This window comes from Arvicanthis niloticus, chromosome 3, assembly GCF_011762505.2.
Source record: "Arvicanthis niloticus isolate mArvNil1 chromosome 3, mArvNil1.pat.X, whole genome shotgun sequence".
Lineage (NCBI taxonomy): Eukaryota > Metazoa > Chordata > Mammalia > Rodentia > Muridae > Arvicanthis > Arvicanthis niloticus.
The window spans coordinates 73625414-73641780 of NC_047660.1; the positions used below are offsets into that span (position 1 = coordinate 73625414).

The 16367-nt window shown below is 38.6% G+C and overlaps 2 protein-coding genes across 9 annotated transcripts in view; both read right to left on the reverse strand.

Annotated features, from left to right (window-relative positions):
• Window positions 1-1833: 1833 nt before the first annotated feature.
• On the reverse strand, window positions 1834-14034 carry Mss51 (MSS51 mitochondrial translational activator). Its single transcript, XM_034498258.2, has 7 exons — window positions 11259-14034; window positions 5752-5993; window positions 5352-5507; window positions 4665-4789; window positions 3709-4275; window positions 2526-2619; window positions 1834-2211 (listed from the first exon to the last, which is right to left on the reverse strand). The coding sequence occupies exons 2-7, from the start codon at window positions 5967-5969 to the stop codon at window positions 1968-1970; spliced, it is 1404 nt and encodes a 467-aa protein (XP_034354149.1). The 5' UTR covers window positions 5970-5993; window positions 11259-14034; the 3' UTR covers window positions 1834-1967.
• Window positions 14035-14177: 143 nt separating this feature from the next.
• Window positions 14178-16367, reverse strand: part of Ppp3cb (protein phosphatase 3 catalytic subunit beta) — a 50155-nt gene continuing 47965 nt past the window's right edge. For all 8 annotated transcript variants that reach the window (XM_034497461.2, XM_034497460.2, XM_034497455.2 and 5 more), the window contains one exon: window positions 14178-15802. In XM_034497461.2, coding sequence (XP_034353352.1) covers window positions 15624-15802 — 179 coding nt within the window. In that variant the 3' untranslated portion in view covers window positions 14178-15623. The remainder of the gene's footprint in view (window positions 15803-16367) is intronic.

A 16367-nucleotide genomic window follows, 5' to 3' on the forward strand; every position in this document is an offset into this window, starting at 1 on the left:
CTACCATGTGATATCCAGGGATGGAATTCAGGTCATAAGGCTTCACTGTAAACACTTGAGTCAGACATGGAGACAAGTGCCTTCACACCTCAACACACACTAATTCCACTGAACCACACTTAAAAAAAAAAAAGTATATTTGCATAAGATGTATTTATGTGTGTGGGCACATGTGGAGGTCAGGGGACAACTTGGAGGAGGAGACACCTCTCCCTTTCTACCATGTAGGTTTGGAGAATGCAACTTTGTTTTTCAGGCGTGGCTACTAAGCCATCTCACTGGCCCTAGGCATTTTTACTTACTTGATATTTGAAACATAAAATTTTAAATAAGATAATTTTGTTTTTGTTGTTACATCCCTGAAGGAAAAGGTAGCCTGGCAGTTTGGAGTCAAGGAATACCATAGTCACACCACACAAAAGATTTAGTGAGAAAGATATACTAGGGGAGGTGGCTGCCTCTGCTTGGAGAAGCAGTGAACTGAGCAGAAGGGAGGCTTTATAGAGGTTTTTATTTTTTTGGGGGGGGGGGGGAGAGGCAGACCTTTCCAGACTGGCCAGATAATAAGCTTCTTTTTCTGTAGGGCAGGGCCTGGCCACTCTTCTGTTACAGTAGTCTGTGGGATGGAGGCTGACAGCTGGAGGGCTCTAGGTGCTTCATACAAGGGGAGTCTGCACATGGCAGGGAAAGCTGCCTAAGTTGGTGTGAACAACATTTGTGCTTCTGGTGTAGTATCTAAGAAAACATTATACAAATTCATGAAGATTTATATATTCTAAGCACTTTAGTTCTTTAGATCTCTGATCCATTTTAAGGAGTGTTTGAGGCTAGGTCTTCATATAGCTCACGCTGATCTCAAACTTGCTGTGCTGCCACAGATGAGCTTCAACACCACGATCCGTCTTCCGCCTCTACCTCCCAAGTACTTCAATTTTGTTGACTTTAGTCTTGCTGTGTAGCCAGGACAGGCAATTCCTGAGCGTACCACCATTCCAGCACATGCACTGCAATTACAGGCATGTCCTACAACACAGTTTGAATTCAATTTACATGATATGAATTGGGGCTCCAACTTTATTGTTTTCCATGTGGCTATCCAATTGTTCTAGCACTGTTTGTTGAAAAGTTTATTATTCAGTCTGTTCTACAGAATGAGTTTCAGGACAGCTACACAGAGAAATCCTGTCTCAAAAGCAATCAAAAGGAAGGAAGGAAAAAAGAAAAGTCTATCCCTTTGATCCTTGTCAAGAATTGGGTGACTCATAAATACTAGGGATTTTCTTTTTCAGTTTTTGCTATGGTCTAAATGTATGTATCTCCTTCAAAATTAATGTTTTAAAGTCTTTGTCTCCAAGATTTGGAAGAAAGGCTGTTGGGATGTGACTAAGCCAAGAGAGTACTACCCTAATGTATGGGATCACCGCCCCGATTTAAAGGTATGATTGTTTGGTTGTCCTTCTACCAGGTGAGAACAAGGAAAGGTGCCTCCTTCTATAAACCAGGAAATGAGCCTTTACCAGACAACAAACCTTCCAATGTCTTGGTTTGTCAAATCCAAGAACCTGTAACTTAGAAAAATAAATGTCTTTTCTTTGGTCTTTTTTCCTTTTTCACACAGGTTTTAGAGCTGTAACTCCTGTTACTTGTGAAACTGAGGCACCTGAGCAACTAAATAACCTCCTGTCTCAAATAAACGAATAAAAAATTAACAAATTACAAAAAGAGACCCGGGAATGTAGCTTAATAGTAAAGGTAGCATGTAAAGGCCTAGCACGTGCAAGGCCCTGGGATCAATGGCAAGTTCTAGGGGAAAAAAAACAGAAATGAGTCTGGTTATGTTAACATCCATTGGTTTAGAATCTTTAATTGAACTATGAATAAGGTTTAGCCTACAGCAATAGGTTCCAAAGCTGGCAAAAATCAGACATCAACAGGGTAATTTGGTTAAGCTTCCATTTCCCAGGCATTCAGTTAAGATTTGGTTCAACTACTGAAAAATCATCTGCTTTTTCTTCTAGTTGTTTCTTATCTAGTTGGCAGGATGAACTTCCAAGAAACATGATGTAGTAAGCACTACTGTATACTGGTTGCTTGTTGGGATTAGAATAGACCTGTTCTGGTTTGAGGGATGCGAAAGGATTAGTTCCACAAGCAATGATGTGTGTGTCCAAGTTCACCAGAATCTGCAAAGAGGCTTCCAATTCCTGTTGGCTGGGAAAGAGAGAAGGAAAATCCCTCAACTTAGTGTGAGAGAACAGAAACTGCCCAAGTGCAAGGCAATTCATGATCAATCCTAAAAGTTATCTAAAGCTGTAGTAAACATGGACTATTTTTTTTCTTCCCAGATGTCCCCCCAAATCCCTGATTAGCAAAGGACTGTTTCCAGAATTTTTTTTTTTAACAGCCACATGCAGGAAGGAAGATCATCTTCCTAAAACAGGAAGGCAAGGGGAATCAAAATGAGTCTATCTGTATATAAGAAGAAGTGAGTCTGAAAAGGATCACTAACAGAAATAGGTAAAAACCTGTAAACAGTAATCAACGTTGGAATCTCATAGTCACGAAGTAGCAGCAGGGTAGGTAGCCAAGCTTCCATCAAGCCTGGGGAGGCATGGAAACCTAAAGAACAAGAATGGAAATGGGAAGAGAGGGAGGAAAGGCTGAGGTACAGACTAAGAGCAGGACATTTCTTTGATGTTATCTGCTCAACCCTCATGTTGTTCATCCCTAGTTCTCGCCATCAGGAAATACCCAAGTTCTTCAATAAAAAATTCTGAACCAAGGTAATATGCTTGGAAAATGATCAACCAAACTCATCATTATACTGTATTTAATGAAGACCCAAAGAAATGAATAAGGACCAAATAAAAAAAATTTAAGTAATTTTTCCTGGCTATTTTTATGTCAACTTGACACAGTAGAGTCATCTAAAAGAGGAAATCTCTTAGAAAATGCCAGCTTTGGGCCAGCTTTGGGCCAGCTTTGGGCCAGCTTTGGGCATTTTCTTAACTAATGATTGTGGTGGTTTGAATAAGTTTGGCCCCCATAGAATCATGTGGTTGGATGCTTAGCCTATAGAGAGTGGCATTATTAGAAAGAGTGGCCTTGTTGGAGGAGGTGTGTCACTGTGGGGGCAGGCTTTCAGGTCTTATATGCTCAAGCTATGACCAGACATATGTTACGACACACAACACAGTTCCCTTCTGCTGCCTGCCAATCAAGATGTAGAACTTTCAGCTCCTTCTCCAGCACCATGTCTTCCTGGACACTGCCTTGCATCCCACCATGATAATGGACTGAACCTCTGAAACTGTAAGCTAGCCCCAATTAAATGTTTGCCTTTATAAGAACTGCCTTGGTTATGGTGTCTCTTCACAGCAATAAAACCTTAACTAAGACTGATTGATGGGGAGAGCCCAGTCCATTGTAGGAGGTATCATTCCTGGGCTGGACTGAGCAAACCATGAGAAGCAATCCAGTAAGCACAACCTAATCATGGCCTCTACATCAGCTCCCACCTCCAGGTTCCTGCCCTGTTTGAGTTCCTATGACTTCCTTCAGTAATGGACTACAATGTGGAAGTATGAACTGAATAAACCCCTCACTCCCCAATTTTCTTTTGATTTTGATGTTTCATCATAGTGATAGGACATAAATGCAGGATGGAAAATTATCAGCTCAGCATTCCTCTGAATGAACTGTTCTTACCTGGATGGAATGCAGCCACCAAATCTGGATGAGCAAGATTCCCAGTCTCTATCTGTTCCTCCCAGAAATCATGATAAAGGGCCCTGTGGCCACTAAGCTGAATTGTTCCAGGCTCCAGGGGTAAAGATGAGGAACGCTGTAAAAGGTCAGCACCCACATCCACACCCACCATGATCACACGAAAGCCAAGGTGTTCAGGAAACATGTAGCCAAGCTCATCATAATCTCCAGAACGAATGAGAAATGTCTCCACGTGGGAAGCACCAACAACATGCAACGTGCTTCCACCAGTCTTCCCAACATCTACTGCCAGAGTCCGAAGCCCTAAGCCCAGGGTCAAGGGCCGTGACAGAACATCTGTCATCAACCGCTTCAGAGAGGCATGCAAGACATCTGGGTCTGGCCGTGGTCTTCCTAGACTGGCCCAAAGCATGGTCATAGCATGGCTCTCCAGAAGAGCATTCAATGTAGATTCTAGCTGTAAACCTCTCATAGAAAACCAGGTATCCCAATTCTGTATATCTTGAGGCAGACATAGCCAAGGTCCTGAGGGTAGGGCAAAATCACCTGTGGGACAGAAAGAGTTAATAAATAGGGCTGGAGAGAAAAGGGCACACTGTTTTTGGAAAGGACCTGAGTTTAGTTTGCAGCAGCCAAATTGGGGAACTCACAGTCTCCTGTTATTCATGTTCTAGGAGATCCCATGCCCTCTACTAGCCTCAGGAAGCACTGCTCTCATACAAAAACTGATACCCATAATTAAAAAAAAAAATAAACATCAAATCCTTCCTTGGGTTCAAAGTTCCCTCCTCAGTAATTCTTCCATATTTATTCTGCCAACCTATCCCCATTCCTTCTGTTTCTCATTTTCTCCTAAAAATAACATGCTTTTATTTAGTTCGAACTGAGATCACCAATTGCTATTATAGTACAATTTCCTAATACCTCTACTTTACCTGTGACCAGAAGCCATTCCATGACACGATCCACAGCCACAAGACGGAGCTCTCGACAAACCTTCCTATGTGCTGGCCAATCTGATCTCTGGCACTCTGTATCACAGTAATAGACATTTCTGCACCTGAGAGAATGAAGCAAAGAAACACGTTCCTGTGTCACAAAGATGTCTTTTGTGTCCAAGGAAGGGGCTGGATGCCTGCACCTACAAAGAAAGGCCAGCAAGAGGCAAGGAAGGTAGTGAGAAGAATGACAAGAACAACCCGAATGCAGACGCCATGAGGCAGATGAAGCAAATGGATTAGGAATACAATCGTGCTTAGACAGAATGCTGTTTCCATTTTCATGGATCTAAAACAACTTAGGTTTTTTTTTTTTTTTTTTCATGAAGAAAATGTAAAAAGAACCAAAAAACCCTAGACATTTGCTGATGCTTTCCCTTACCAGATATGCTTCAAGCTCAGCCTTCTCAGAACAAATGTCATCTCCCACAGTACCAAAAATAAACAGGATTAAAACTGGGGCCACACAAAATGAGGAACTATTAATTCCTCATAACACAACAAAAGACAACCAAAACAAAAAAACAAAAAACAAAACAACAAAAACCCTTAGGCTTGTTCCTCTTGGAATGAGGACTTAGTATAGGGTCATTTCTAAATGCTCCCCTACTGGTCCCAAGTCACCTCTTACAGTGCCGGAGAACCTTGCAATTGGAAAGGCCATGAGGGAGTGCTTTACAATAAGCACAGAATCGGAATGTGTCCTCCATCCTCTGGAACATTTCTTGTTGACATCGAAATCCAAAGCTTGACCCTGGGGTCTCCCCATCTATCACCAACCTGTAGAGACAGTACAGAAGAAGGTGCAACAGAGCTGAGCATCTCCCAATCTCTTCTGTGCTTCTTCTGCCTTGTATACATTTTTACTGAAATCTTAAATGTATCTGACTCCCATTTTCTTAAGCAAATTGTTTCTTCTATAGTAACATGACTGACAAAGGTCAAAATGAGAAATTCCTAAATCATACTCGTCCAACCTTCCAACCAAAGACACTGTGAGCTTTCCACAGAACTGGTCACTCACTTGTATTCTTCATAGCTCTTTATGTTCAGCTTTTGGAGGATCAGCTGGGACAGACCTGGTACATTATTGTCCAAGGAAAGGAAACCAAGTGCGTCAATGCTAGGGCCAGGTTTTGAGAGGGTTGGAGGCACTGGAGACATTTCTGTGGGTAAGATTTCAAGCATGGGAATCTCTGATGGGGGTTTCTTGTGCTTTCGCCGTCTTGAACGAGGAGCCATGACCAATGAACTCGGGGACCAGTGCTAAACAGGAATGGAATTTGACAAAATGAGTACAAATCTTCGGATGCCTGGCATTTTACTTAACATTCAAGTCTGAGGCCCAACTATCAGAAGATTTATTCATTAGTTACAGATTACTTACTGGTATAAGCAGTTATAAAATTAGAGGAGACCACTGGGCACATGGTAGCTCATTTTTGTACTCCTATTTAGGAGGCTATAGAATACATATAGAATTCCCGACTAGGCCTAGTTTGCATAACATGACCCTGTCTCAAGCAAACACAAAAGAATAAATGCATATAATTTATGTATTGTGTGATATGTGAAGTTCTACAGACTAGTAAATAAATGTACAAAGTAAGAAATTAAGAAACCCTTAAAAAAAGGCAGTGGTTAAGAACTGGGTTGAATACTCGACTTAGGCTTTTCACCAGATTTACATTACCAGGCATGAATTATTTCTTATGGAGCTGGCCTCAAATACAATCAGAAAGTAGTTGGTTACCTTCTAATGGCCATTCTACATTCAGTGAACACATTTTGCCTGGAAGGTCAGTGTTTTAGCATTTAGAGCCCACACTAGGTAAGGCCATTGGTGTCTTCACTCCCAGCAGACAGCATAGCATCTCTGGGACTATGAAAGCTAGCTACAAGAGAGAAAGTTGCTGAGCCAGTTCTATAGATCTTGTAACCAAAAATATGTATTGTCTTCAGCTGCAGGGCTTCAATACCAGGATATATATATATATATATATATATATATATATATATATATATATATGAATGATATATGATATACTTTGTCTATTTTTGATTGGGTTATTTGTTATCTGCTGTTCACAGAAGTTGTGTGGTAGTGTTGAGACAGTTCTCACTATGTAGCCCTGGCCTGGAAATGTAGACCAGGCTGGTATGGAACTCACAGAGATCAGCCTGCCTCTCTTGGAAATATTTCCTTTCTTTGTGTTGTTATTTCACACTGTTGATGGTATCTATCTATCTATACTATTTTATCTTTAAAAAAAAAAAGATTTATGTGTATAAATGGTTTGCCTACATGAATGTATATGCACCTCATTTATGCCTGGTGCTCAAGGTCAGAAGACAGTGTTGGATCCTCTGGAACTGGAGTTAGCAATGGCTGTAAGCTGCCATGTAGATGATAGGAATCAAACCTGGGTCCTCTGGAAGAATATCTAGTGTTCTTAACCATAGATCTTCAAGTCATTTTGTCATTAGTTCTCAGATTATTTCTGTCAGTATTTCTCTATTCAACCTCTTCTTTGTATTCAAACTTTTTCTCTGACTATGTGCATTCAGAGTATTCCCATCTCTCAAGACAGTTCTAACTGCTTTCATCTCATGAAGTTGCCCAAAATTTATTTATTCTGGAGATTGTCATCTGCTCTCTCATTAGTGCTTTCTAGATTTCATAGTAACTTGAAGTTTGTGTCTGATATCCCCGTAGATGAAATATGTAAGTTTCTTCCTGTTTTCAAATGATAAGGTTACTTTTTTGCAGCATAAACTGATCTCAAGCTTGAGATATTTCTGCTTCAACCTTTTACTGAGGTCATAGGCATATGCCTACATTCCCAAAAATATATACTTTTACATATTACATATTAGTCTCTATATAGTATTCTACAAATGATTTTACCTGTTTATCGATAAATAAACATTGGGTGAATGCTGTTTTAATTTTTTTCCAGTATGATCCTTTGTGTCTAGGCATAGATAAAAGATTAAGCAAAAAGAGAGACTTGGTATCACATTCAACTAGATTAATGGATGGATGGTTAATATTTTCTATTTCTAAACCATCAATAAAGAAAGTCCTGCTGGGCAATGGTGGCACACGCCTTTAATCCCAGCACTTGGAAGGGAGAGGCAGGCGGATTTCTGAGTTTGAGGCCAGCCTGGTCTACAGAGTGAGTTCCAGGACAGTCAAGGCTACACAGAGAAACCCTGTCTCGAAAAACAAAACAAAAAACCAAATAAATAAACAAAAAAGAAAATCCTATCTAGAGTCACATCATCTTTTATGTTAAGACTGAAACCCTGCCATTTTGATTCGTATGTTCCCAGTGAAAAACTCGTAGTTATTTAACTTAGCCTGGATGTGCTTCATTTATTCTGCATCCCTGACAAAAAGACTTTGCAATTTCTGGTCTCTGTTCCTCTCATTTGGCTTTCAGTGATTTCATATAATCTTTGATATACTTGAAGACTTGTTTGATGAAGTTGGTTCATGAGTACCAACACCAGTGATTATTAGGCTTTAAATACCTTTTTGGGGCCTTCTGCAGAGGCATTTTGACCGGTGTTACCTTCTGTCCTGCTGATCATCTTGCCTCCACCCCCAGGCATATGTCACAGGACAGCTCATCATAGCCAGTGAGGTCCTAGTGGATGACTGTGAAGGTGACTAGAGCCATGGCACTGGTTTAGAAGGGCAGAGAGAGGAACCAGTGGAACAGACTGGCTGAAAGTTAAATTTTATGTTTCACCTTCACAATTTTCCACCTGCTGGTAATTTTGGATAGCCAAAACTTGTGTTGCTTTTTGCTCCTTTTAAAGTTAATTTAACAGCCTGTGTGCTGAGACAGATATGGCAGCACACAGCTAGGCTACATAAGAATCTGTCTCAACAAACTACAAAATATTCTCTGTCCTTAATATATCAATATATTCTTTTTATGAAAAAGATAGGGATGTAGTTCACTTGATAAGGGTGCTATACAGTAATTTCGAGGCAGCTAGGAATACAGTCTCACTAAAAGAAATAAGGAAGGAAATAAGATAACATAGAATTACTACATGTCAAAGCAATTCATTCTTGTGTATGCACCTCCAAATAACTGAAAATGGTTATCTAATAAATGTTTTGATGTGAATATTCAGAACAACACTATCCAGAATAGTCAACTAGAAATTAAAGGTCCAATAAAAATGAATGATGAGCACACTGGGATTTATAAGGAGAGGAAAGAAGGGGGGAAGGGGGAAAGCTGGAAAGCTGGAGAAAGAAAGTAGATTGACAGTTATCAGGGACTGGATGGAAGTAAATGAAGAATAACTGCCTCAGTTGAGTTTTCTTTTAGGAATGAAAATGTTTCAGACCCAGATACAGAGGTTGTATAACATTGTGAATATACTTAAAAATCTTTAATTAATTAAAAAAAAAAAAAAAAAAAACTTTTGAGAAAGGGTTTCAAGTATCCCAAGCTGACGGCAAACTTCCTATGAAGATGAGAATGAGCTTCATCTCATGAGTGTTCCAATTACAAGTATATACTACCACCATGTTAGGTTGACGAAGGATGAGAATCAAACCCAAGGGTCTATACATACCAGGCGAGCACTGTATCACCACTACATACACTATATCAACTAAACTACACATACAGAGCACTAAATGCCATTTTATTGCTAACTTTAAAAATTTTCATTTCATATGAAAATTTTCCTTAACCTGAAAAACTTAGGAAATAAAATATCTATAGACACAGAGAGGCTAAAGTTATTAATATCCAGGTTTACTGTTTCCAGGGACAAGGAAAGGATAAAAGGATAAAAACACTGGCAGCAGTTGGTTCTACTGCAAACAAGGTAACAGGGTTCACATTAGGGATCATGTTTTGTTACAAAAATGGCCTGACATTTAATCCGTTTTAATCAGATTTGTTAAAGGGAACTTCCAGAATCATCACGCAGCTGCAAAATGTACACAGGTAGCAAAATCAACAAAATATTTCCAGAATCATCAAGCTCATACCCATCTCTATTTTCTTTCTCTAGATCAAAGAACCTTCTAATTTTATCAGGCCATAATGGGCTGAGAGCTCTTAAATGCTGCTCTTATAAATCTATGGCCTGAAGTTAATGGAGAAATCACCTTCTATTTTTCTCTTGCACTTTCTTTCTCCTCATCCTTACATTTCTATCCACCTTTCTCTCTCCTCCACCTCTGAGTCAATGTCCATAAAGCAGAGATAGCGAAAGCTCTTCTGTATTCTCTATACTAATACCAGTGAGAACACTGGACCTAGTGAAAACATAGTCTTTAGCTTTAAGAGTCCAAAGAGTGGCCCTTTTGTCTTCCTATTTCTGAACCCCATTTCCAAAAACTGATTTGATTATGCCTCTGATTTATTCTTCCTTCCACCATGCTAGGGATCAACTCTATGTCTACACCAAGTAAGAAGTCTGCCACTAAGCAAAACTCCCAGTCTACATACCATCACTTTGTTTATTTAGAGACAGAGTTTCATGTAGTTCAGGCTGGCTTTGAACTGTGTAGCTGAAGGTGGGTCATAAACTTCTATGTATGTAGGAGGGTGGGGTATAACTAGACAGAAATTAAAAGCAGCACACCACTTGAAGGAAAAGGTTGTTATGGTAAATCCCTAATATCAAACTCCTCTATGTTCAGAGCACACCGATAAGTTATAAATGTACTGGCTTTCTGACAGGAAGGTGAGAATATAGGAATGAGAAGTCAGGTCTTTACACTTATGGGTGGGTGCATGTGTGTAATAATTTCTGATTTGCCTATCACAGACCCAGACCCTGGTTTTAGCTTTCCCAGAGTCCCAAGCTCCTCCAAGTTCAAGGAATACAAACTGAGAAAAGCAAAGGAGGGAAGGAGAGACCCATAGGACATGGAAGGGTGAAACCAGAAAGAGTTTTGGTAAGTACTCAGAACTCAAGCCATCCCTGATAACTTAGAGAAAACTACTGAAGTGTAAGCTAGCTCCTAGAAAAATTCTTACACTTCATCTCCAAAGTCTACCCTAAAACCTATGCTAAACAGCATATTCCCCTCTTCCTTCTTTCTCATTAACAAAGTCCCATATTTCACATAAGATACAGCCATATTTGCACTATCTCCAGACTAGGAGATCCCACTAAAGTTTCTCAAATCCATCAGCAAATAAAATAATATTGGATGGTGGTGAGAAGACACAGGGAAGCAGAACTGGTCACTGGGTTCCTTGAACAGATAGAAGGCTGGCATGGTGATCAACACTTGTTCTGGAACTCAGGAAGCTGAGGTAGGATGATCATAGGGAGCCCAGACTGGATAGTGTCTGAGAAACCAAAGAACAAAACCCCCAAATGTGGGAAGAAGGTAAGGGGTTGGGGGTTGAGTACATGTACAACATTGCTATTCTGACCACATTAGCTACTTAGTCAGTGATTAACACTCCCTCAAGTGATAAATACTTTACAGAATTATAAAATGAACTAAGTAGACAGATTGATGGGAAAGTAACTTACCCTGTTAAGCCTTAGGCTTCCTTCCTTCTCTTTCCTCCAAGTGAAGTAAATGTTTCATCTCTTCAGATCTAGGCTGTGTCTCGCTTGCAGCTGTCTGTTCACATCACTTCTTCTGCAAACTGCTGAAATGTTGGGTCTCAGTGACTAACATGTGCCCTGCCAACCAGACAGACAAGGATGAATTCTCCCTAATGAGACAAGTCAGGACCTGGACACCTGCTTGAGCTCTCTTTCTGACCCTTATTCTCTGCCAAGAGGGCTCAAGACTCTGTCAACACTCTCCAACTCACCAAAGCCAGGCAAGCTAAGGAAAGATGAAACCTACTGTTTCCTGGATGTCTCTCAAGGTAGCATTTCTGTTCTCACTTTACAGCTTTGTTAGGAGGGGGAAATCCCTTGGGATTAATTAGGGAATCAGTATTTAGCTGGAAAGATAGGCCCCAAACCAAAGGAAAGGAACCACTGGAAAAAAGTGTCAGTCTAGACTCAGGATGAGTTCTCCACACCTTCTGTCATACTTGTCAAATAGAATCCAACAAAGTCCAAACTAGGATCAAGTACAAATATAATTCCCCTAAAAAGACAGAAGAAAAGTGGCATTTAATGGTACAAGGAACTCAACTATAGAAAAAACAAGAACTACTTTGTAAAAATCACTTCACTTGTGGATAAAGTATTCTCAAAAGACATTGTACATGAGTTTCAAAACAAGAAGAAATGCTTCTGAAATATCAAAATAAGACCAATTTTGAGTTAGCGAGTAAAAACCATACTATTTACAAGGACAGAAAACAATTGTCTTTTCACTCCTTCTGGTAACATATGCTGCTGATATAGAAAATTCAATCTTCCTAGCTCCTTTCCACTTAAAACTACTGAGCTGAAGAATCTAACAGCTGATATTTGGATAGTGATTCTGTGCCCCCCAACCCCACACACACTTTTTTTTTTTTTAACTTACATTTGACCTCAGCTGTCACTTACCTGACTCTGGAAAACAAAACTTCTGGCAATGGGGTGCTAGAATGTAGTATACAATTTTACAAAGTTTTGACACCAAGAAAGGATTCTAAAGGCTGCCCAAACTATAGAAAACAGGAACTACGAACAAGTAAGGAGTCAATGAAACATTGCATAATACCATATAGAATAGCTGTAAACAAAAGAAATTAGTTATAATATTCAAAAACATATTAAATAGATGTTATCATTGTGGTAAACATTTCAGGTCAACTTTGAACTAAAGGAACTTCAAAATTAAATGATAGCCTTTAATGAGGTTAAGAGTTCTGTTGCTGATGACTGAACCCAGAAGGTAGAAGCACAGATGACCTGTGACAACTCAGAAGTGTCATCTTTTGGAGACAAAGGATAATAACAGGAGAAAAAAAAAATTGATGGCGGATATTTCATTTTAGTGTCACTACTTATATTTGTAGGCATTTAAAGAAACAATTTAGAGATCTGAAATTTTCACAATTTGTATCATGAGTTGCAATGAAAATTTCACCATATTTGGTAAAAAAAAAAAAAAAAAAAAAAAAAAAACTATCCATGAATATGAAAAGCCAGGCATGACAGTTCATTCCTATAAAAATCCCAGACCTAGGGAGGGTGAGGTAGGAAGATAGATGAGTTGAGGGATAATCTGAACTACATAAATTCTTTTCAGAAAAGAAAGGAAGGAGAGGGTAGGGTGGAGGTGGAAATTCTGTGGAAGTCTGTGAGGCTGGGTGACAGGCAGCCTTCTCTCTCTCTCTCTCTCTCTCTCTCTCTCTCTCTCTCTCTCTCTCACAGAGATTTATCTATTTCTTTTTTTTTAACAATTTATTTACTTATTATATACGAGTGCTCTGTTTTCATGTACACCAGAAGAGAATCAGATCCCATTATACTTAGTTGTGAGCCACCGTGAGGTTGCTGGGAATTGAACTCAGGACCAATGGCAGAGCAGACAGAGATCTTAACCACTGAGTCATTTCTTCAGCCCCCAGGTCTATCATTTTCATGTATATTTGTTTGAGTTCTATTCCTGTAATCCCACAAGTTGATAATGATGCTTTATGTTTACCTATGACTCCCACAAACACTATATAACCCTAGTAATAAATTATAGAACTAAGTTATTAACACTTAATATACTAGTTAAGTCCCTACTTTTAACAATGTGTAATTTTCATAAAACAAAATTAAGAAAAATCTTCTAAGTATATATTACATAGTAATTTTAGAGGCAGCTAATGGACTGATTTACAATTTAATATTATATAAGACATTATAATAAATAATTTAGATTGTTTAAACTGAAATTTGCCTAGAATATATATTTTGATATAAAACGGTACTTTATGTGTCTCATAGCTACTGTTTAAAGTTATTTTCCATATTATAAATTGTGAACAATTTCTCAATTTACACAATGTTATATTCAATTCAACAATGGTAGAGGAGGCAGAGCAACCCAATATTAGTATTTTTGCTTACTGTTAAAATACCCAATTTATCAGTATCACTCTAACAAAGTTTAAGACTAGAACATCTCTTCCAACCCAGAGTTGGTGAAAACAGTGACTTTCATTTTATGTATGGTACTAGAAGTTGAACCTGGAGCTTTGCACATGACTGACAAGCACCCTACCACTGAACTATATATATTCCTAGCCCTAAGTGACTTCAAATATTGTATTTTGGAAAATTATTGTAGGCACTCAAAGTTCCCCAATACTCAACTACTCACATTATATAAAAAAGTATAATGAAAGTTGAAGGGGAAAACAAAATTTATAAAGACAAGAATTTAACTCATGAAATCATTAATTATAAGATAATCTCTAAGGATTGCTCTGTTAACAGAAATTTACAATTTGCATAAAAAGGTTAAATCAGACTAGAGCTTTCAAATAAAACCCAACACAGAGATAGGAGCAGCAGCCCATGCATGGAATTTATTGTGTGCTACTGTTTATAAAATACTTGATAGTCCTGCACATGCATAATATTTCCAACTTAGACAGAAGACCATACAGGGTGCACTTTCTGGCAAACAAAACAACAGATGGTTCCGCTGCCTGGTGCTATAAGCTGTATTCCAGGGTATGAGGGAAGCAGGCCACCAAAGTAAAGGGAAATGCCAAACTACAGTGGCAATCAGTACAGGTCAGTAACTGTAAAATTAGCACATGGTTCCATTTAGTTTAACCAAGCAGTTCTGTAACTATCAAAAGTAAAATTTTGACATGCAGTCTTGACTTTTATGCTTCCACTAACATCTGAAGGGTTAAAGAGAACCATTGCTTCTAGGCTGCATTACTTAGTCAAAAACATTTCCAGACATTTTTAATTTCCTTCGCCTTAAAACATAAAAATGATAGAAAGCCAGCAGCAAATCACCCTGGTGGTTTTTTTAAGCAACTGGAGTACTCACAATAAACTAAAATTTCTCATAATATCTACGTAACCTATACATGTTGTACCTGTACATCATAGGTCTATATATTAAATATTTGCAAAATGAAAACATGCATACACAAAATACATCAAGTTTTACAGACATGATTTGAATTAAAATTTACTTTGACAATGTACAAACTTCTTTTAAAGTACCTTAAATGAGTAATTCTGTAATTCTTCATAATTTTAAAATTTAATTTTGTTTTGTTTTTTTCCTTAAATCTCTGGGGTGTAAATCTCAAAAGATATGGGCAAAAAAGAATCTAAATTGGTTTTTGGATTTTGTTCAAGTAAGAGTCTTCTTAGAAATAGTTTATGCATTCATAATTGAAAAATACCAAGACTATGTTACAGAATTAGCCACATTTAAGAACTATGACCTGAGGTCAGCATTTTATATAAACACCAACTGGGTTTCTCAGATTTTGTCTACCATTCAAAATACATCTAGTAACCTCAGAAATATATTTTAAGACCATGCTAATCCATCCTTTTAAAGACATTTCATGGGGTGGGGGTTGGGGGGTTCCACATTAACTCTAAAGATTGCATTTAAAGTCATGGTTGAAAAAAAAATCTAATTCTACTGAGGGGAAAAACAAAGGAAATCTCATTTGTAAACGTAAATGTGTGAACCACAAGCATAAATGGAGGTGTAGATATCCTCCACTGGAAATTGCCCCAAGCCCCTTGCTCACTGCTCTCCTCTGTGGCAGCGATTACCCAATCTTATAGACAGCACAAGTCCCAGGGCCCTCAAGCCTCCATCCAGGAAGGGGCAAGGGTCTCAAAAAGCACAATGGTTTCTTCAGAGAGATTATGACATTAATCACCAGCTCGGTCAACCCCTCCAAGCTCCTTGAGTGATCTGTCCATTTGGGGCCCAAGATGTGAGAGTCCCTGGGAAGCCGCTGGTCACTGGGCACTATGGTTGCCAGTCCCGTGGTTCTCAGTGGTATGTGCGGTGTTCAGGGAATTGAAACCATCTTGCTGCACAGCATCTTTCCGGGGTGGCATTCTCTCATTGATCCTATCCAAACCCTTTGCCTCTTCAAAACTGCAGATTCTATGTGGTGGAGAGAATCCTCGTATTGCTTAACAAAATGCAAATTTGATAAGTCAGTAATTGTGAAAACAGTTCTGAGTTTTCAAAAACAACGAATTTTAAGAAGAAAAGAAATTACTGTAAATAACAACATTTAAATTTTGCTTTAGTTGAATTCTATCCCATTTGAGTCTATTAAAATATGAAACATTTTTAATCCTAAAAAAAAGAAAGCTTCATAAATGACAAGTTAGAATGGTTTTGTTTGCTTCACTTTCAGTAAATCAAGACAAAAACACTAAAATTACCTTTCACTGTTCACAAAAAACAACCTATAGAAAATGACCTCAAGGTTATCTGTCTGCTTCTACTAAACCAGTTATCTCCTATTACCTCAGACCTAAGATCACATGGTGACCATAACAGTGAGGTAGTTAAGAGGGGCAAGTAAGGAAGCTAAAGAAGGACAATCCTCAACACACAAATATATATCAGAAACTTGGGAGGAGAAAGAAATGAAGTAAAACTTAGCAGGTAAGAACTACCTTGAAGAACTATCATCCTAGCAAAAGCAGAATAAAATAAAAAAGGTGGAAAATGCCTCCCAAGTTAGA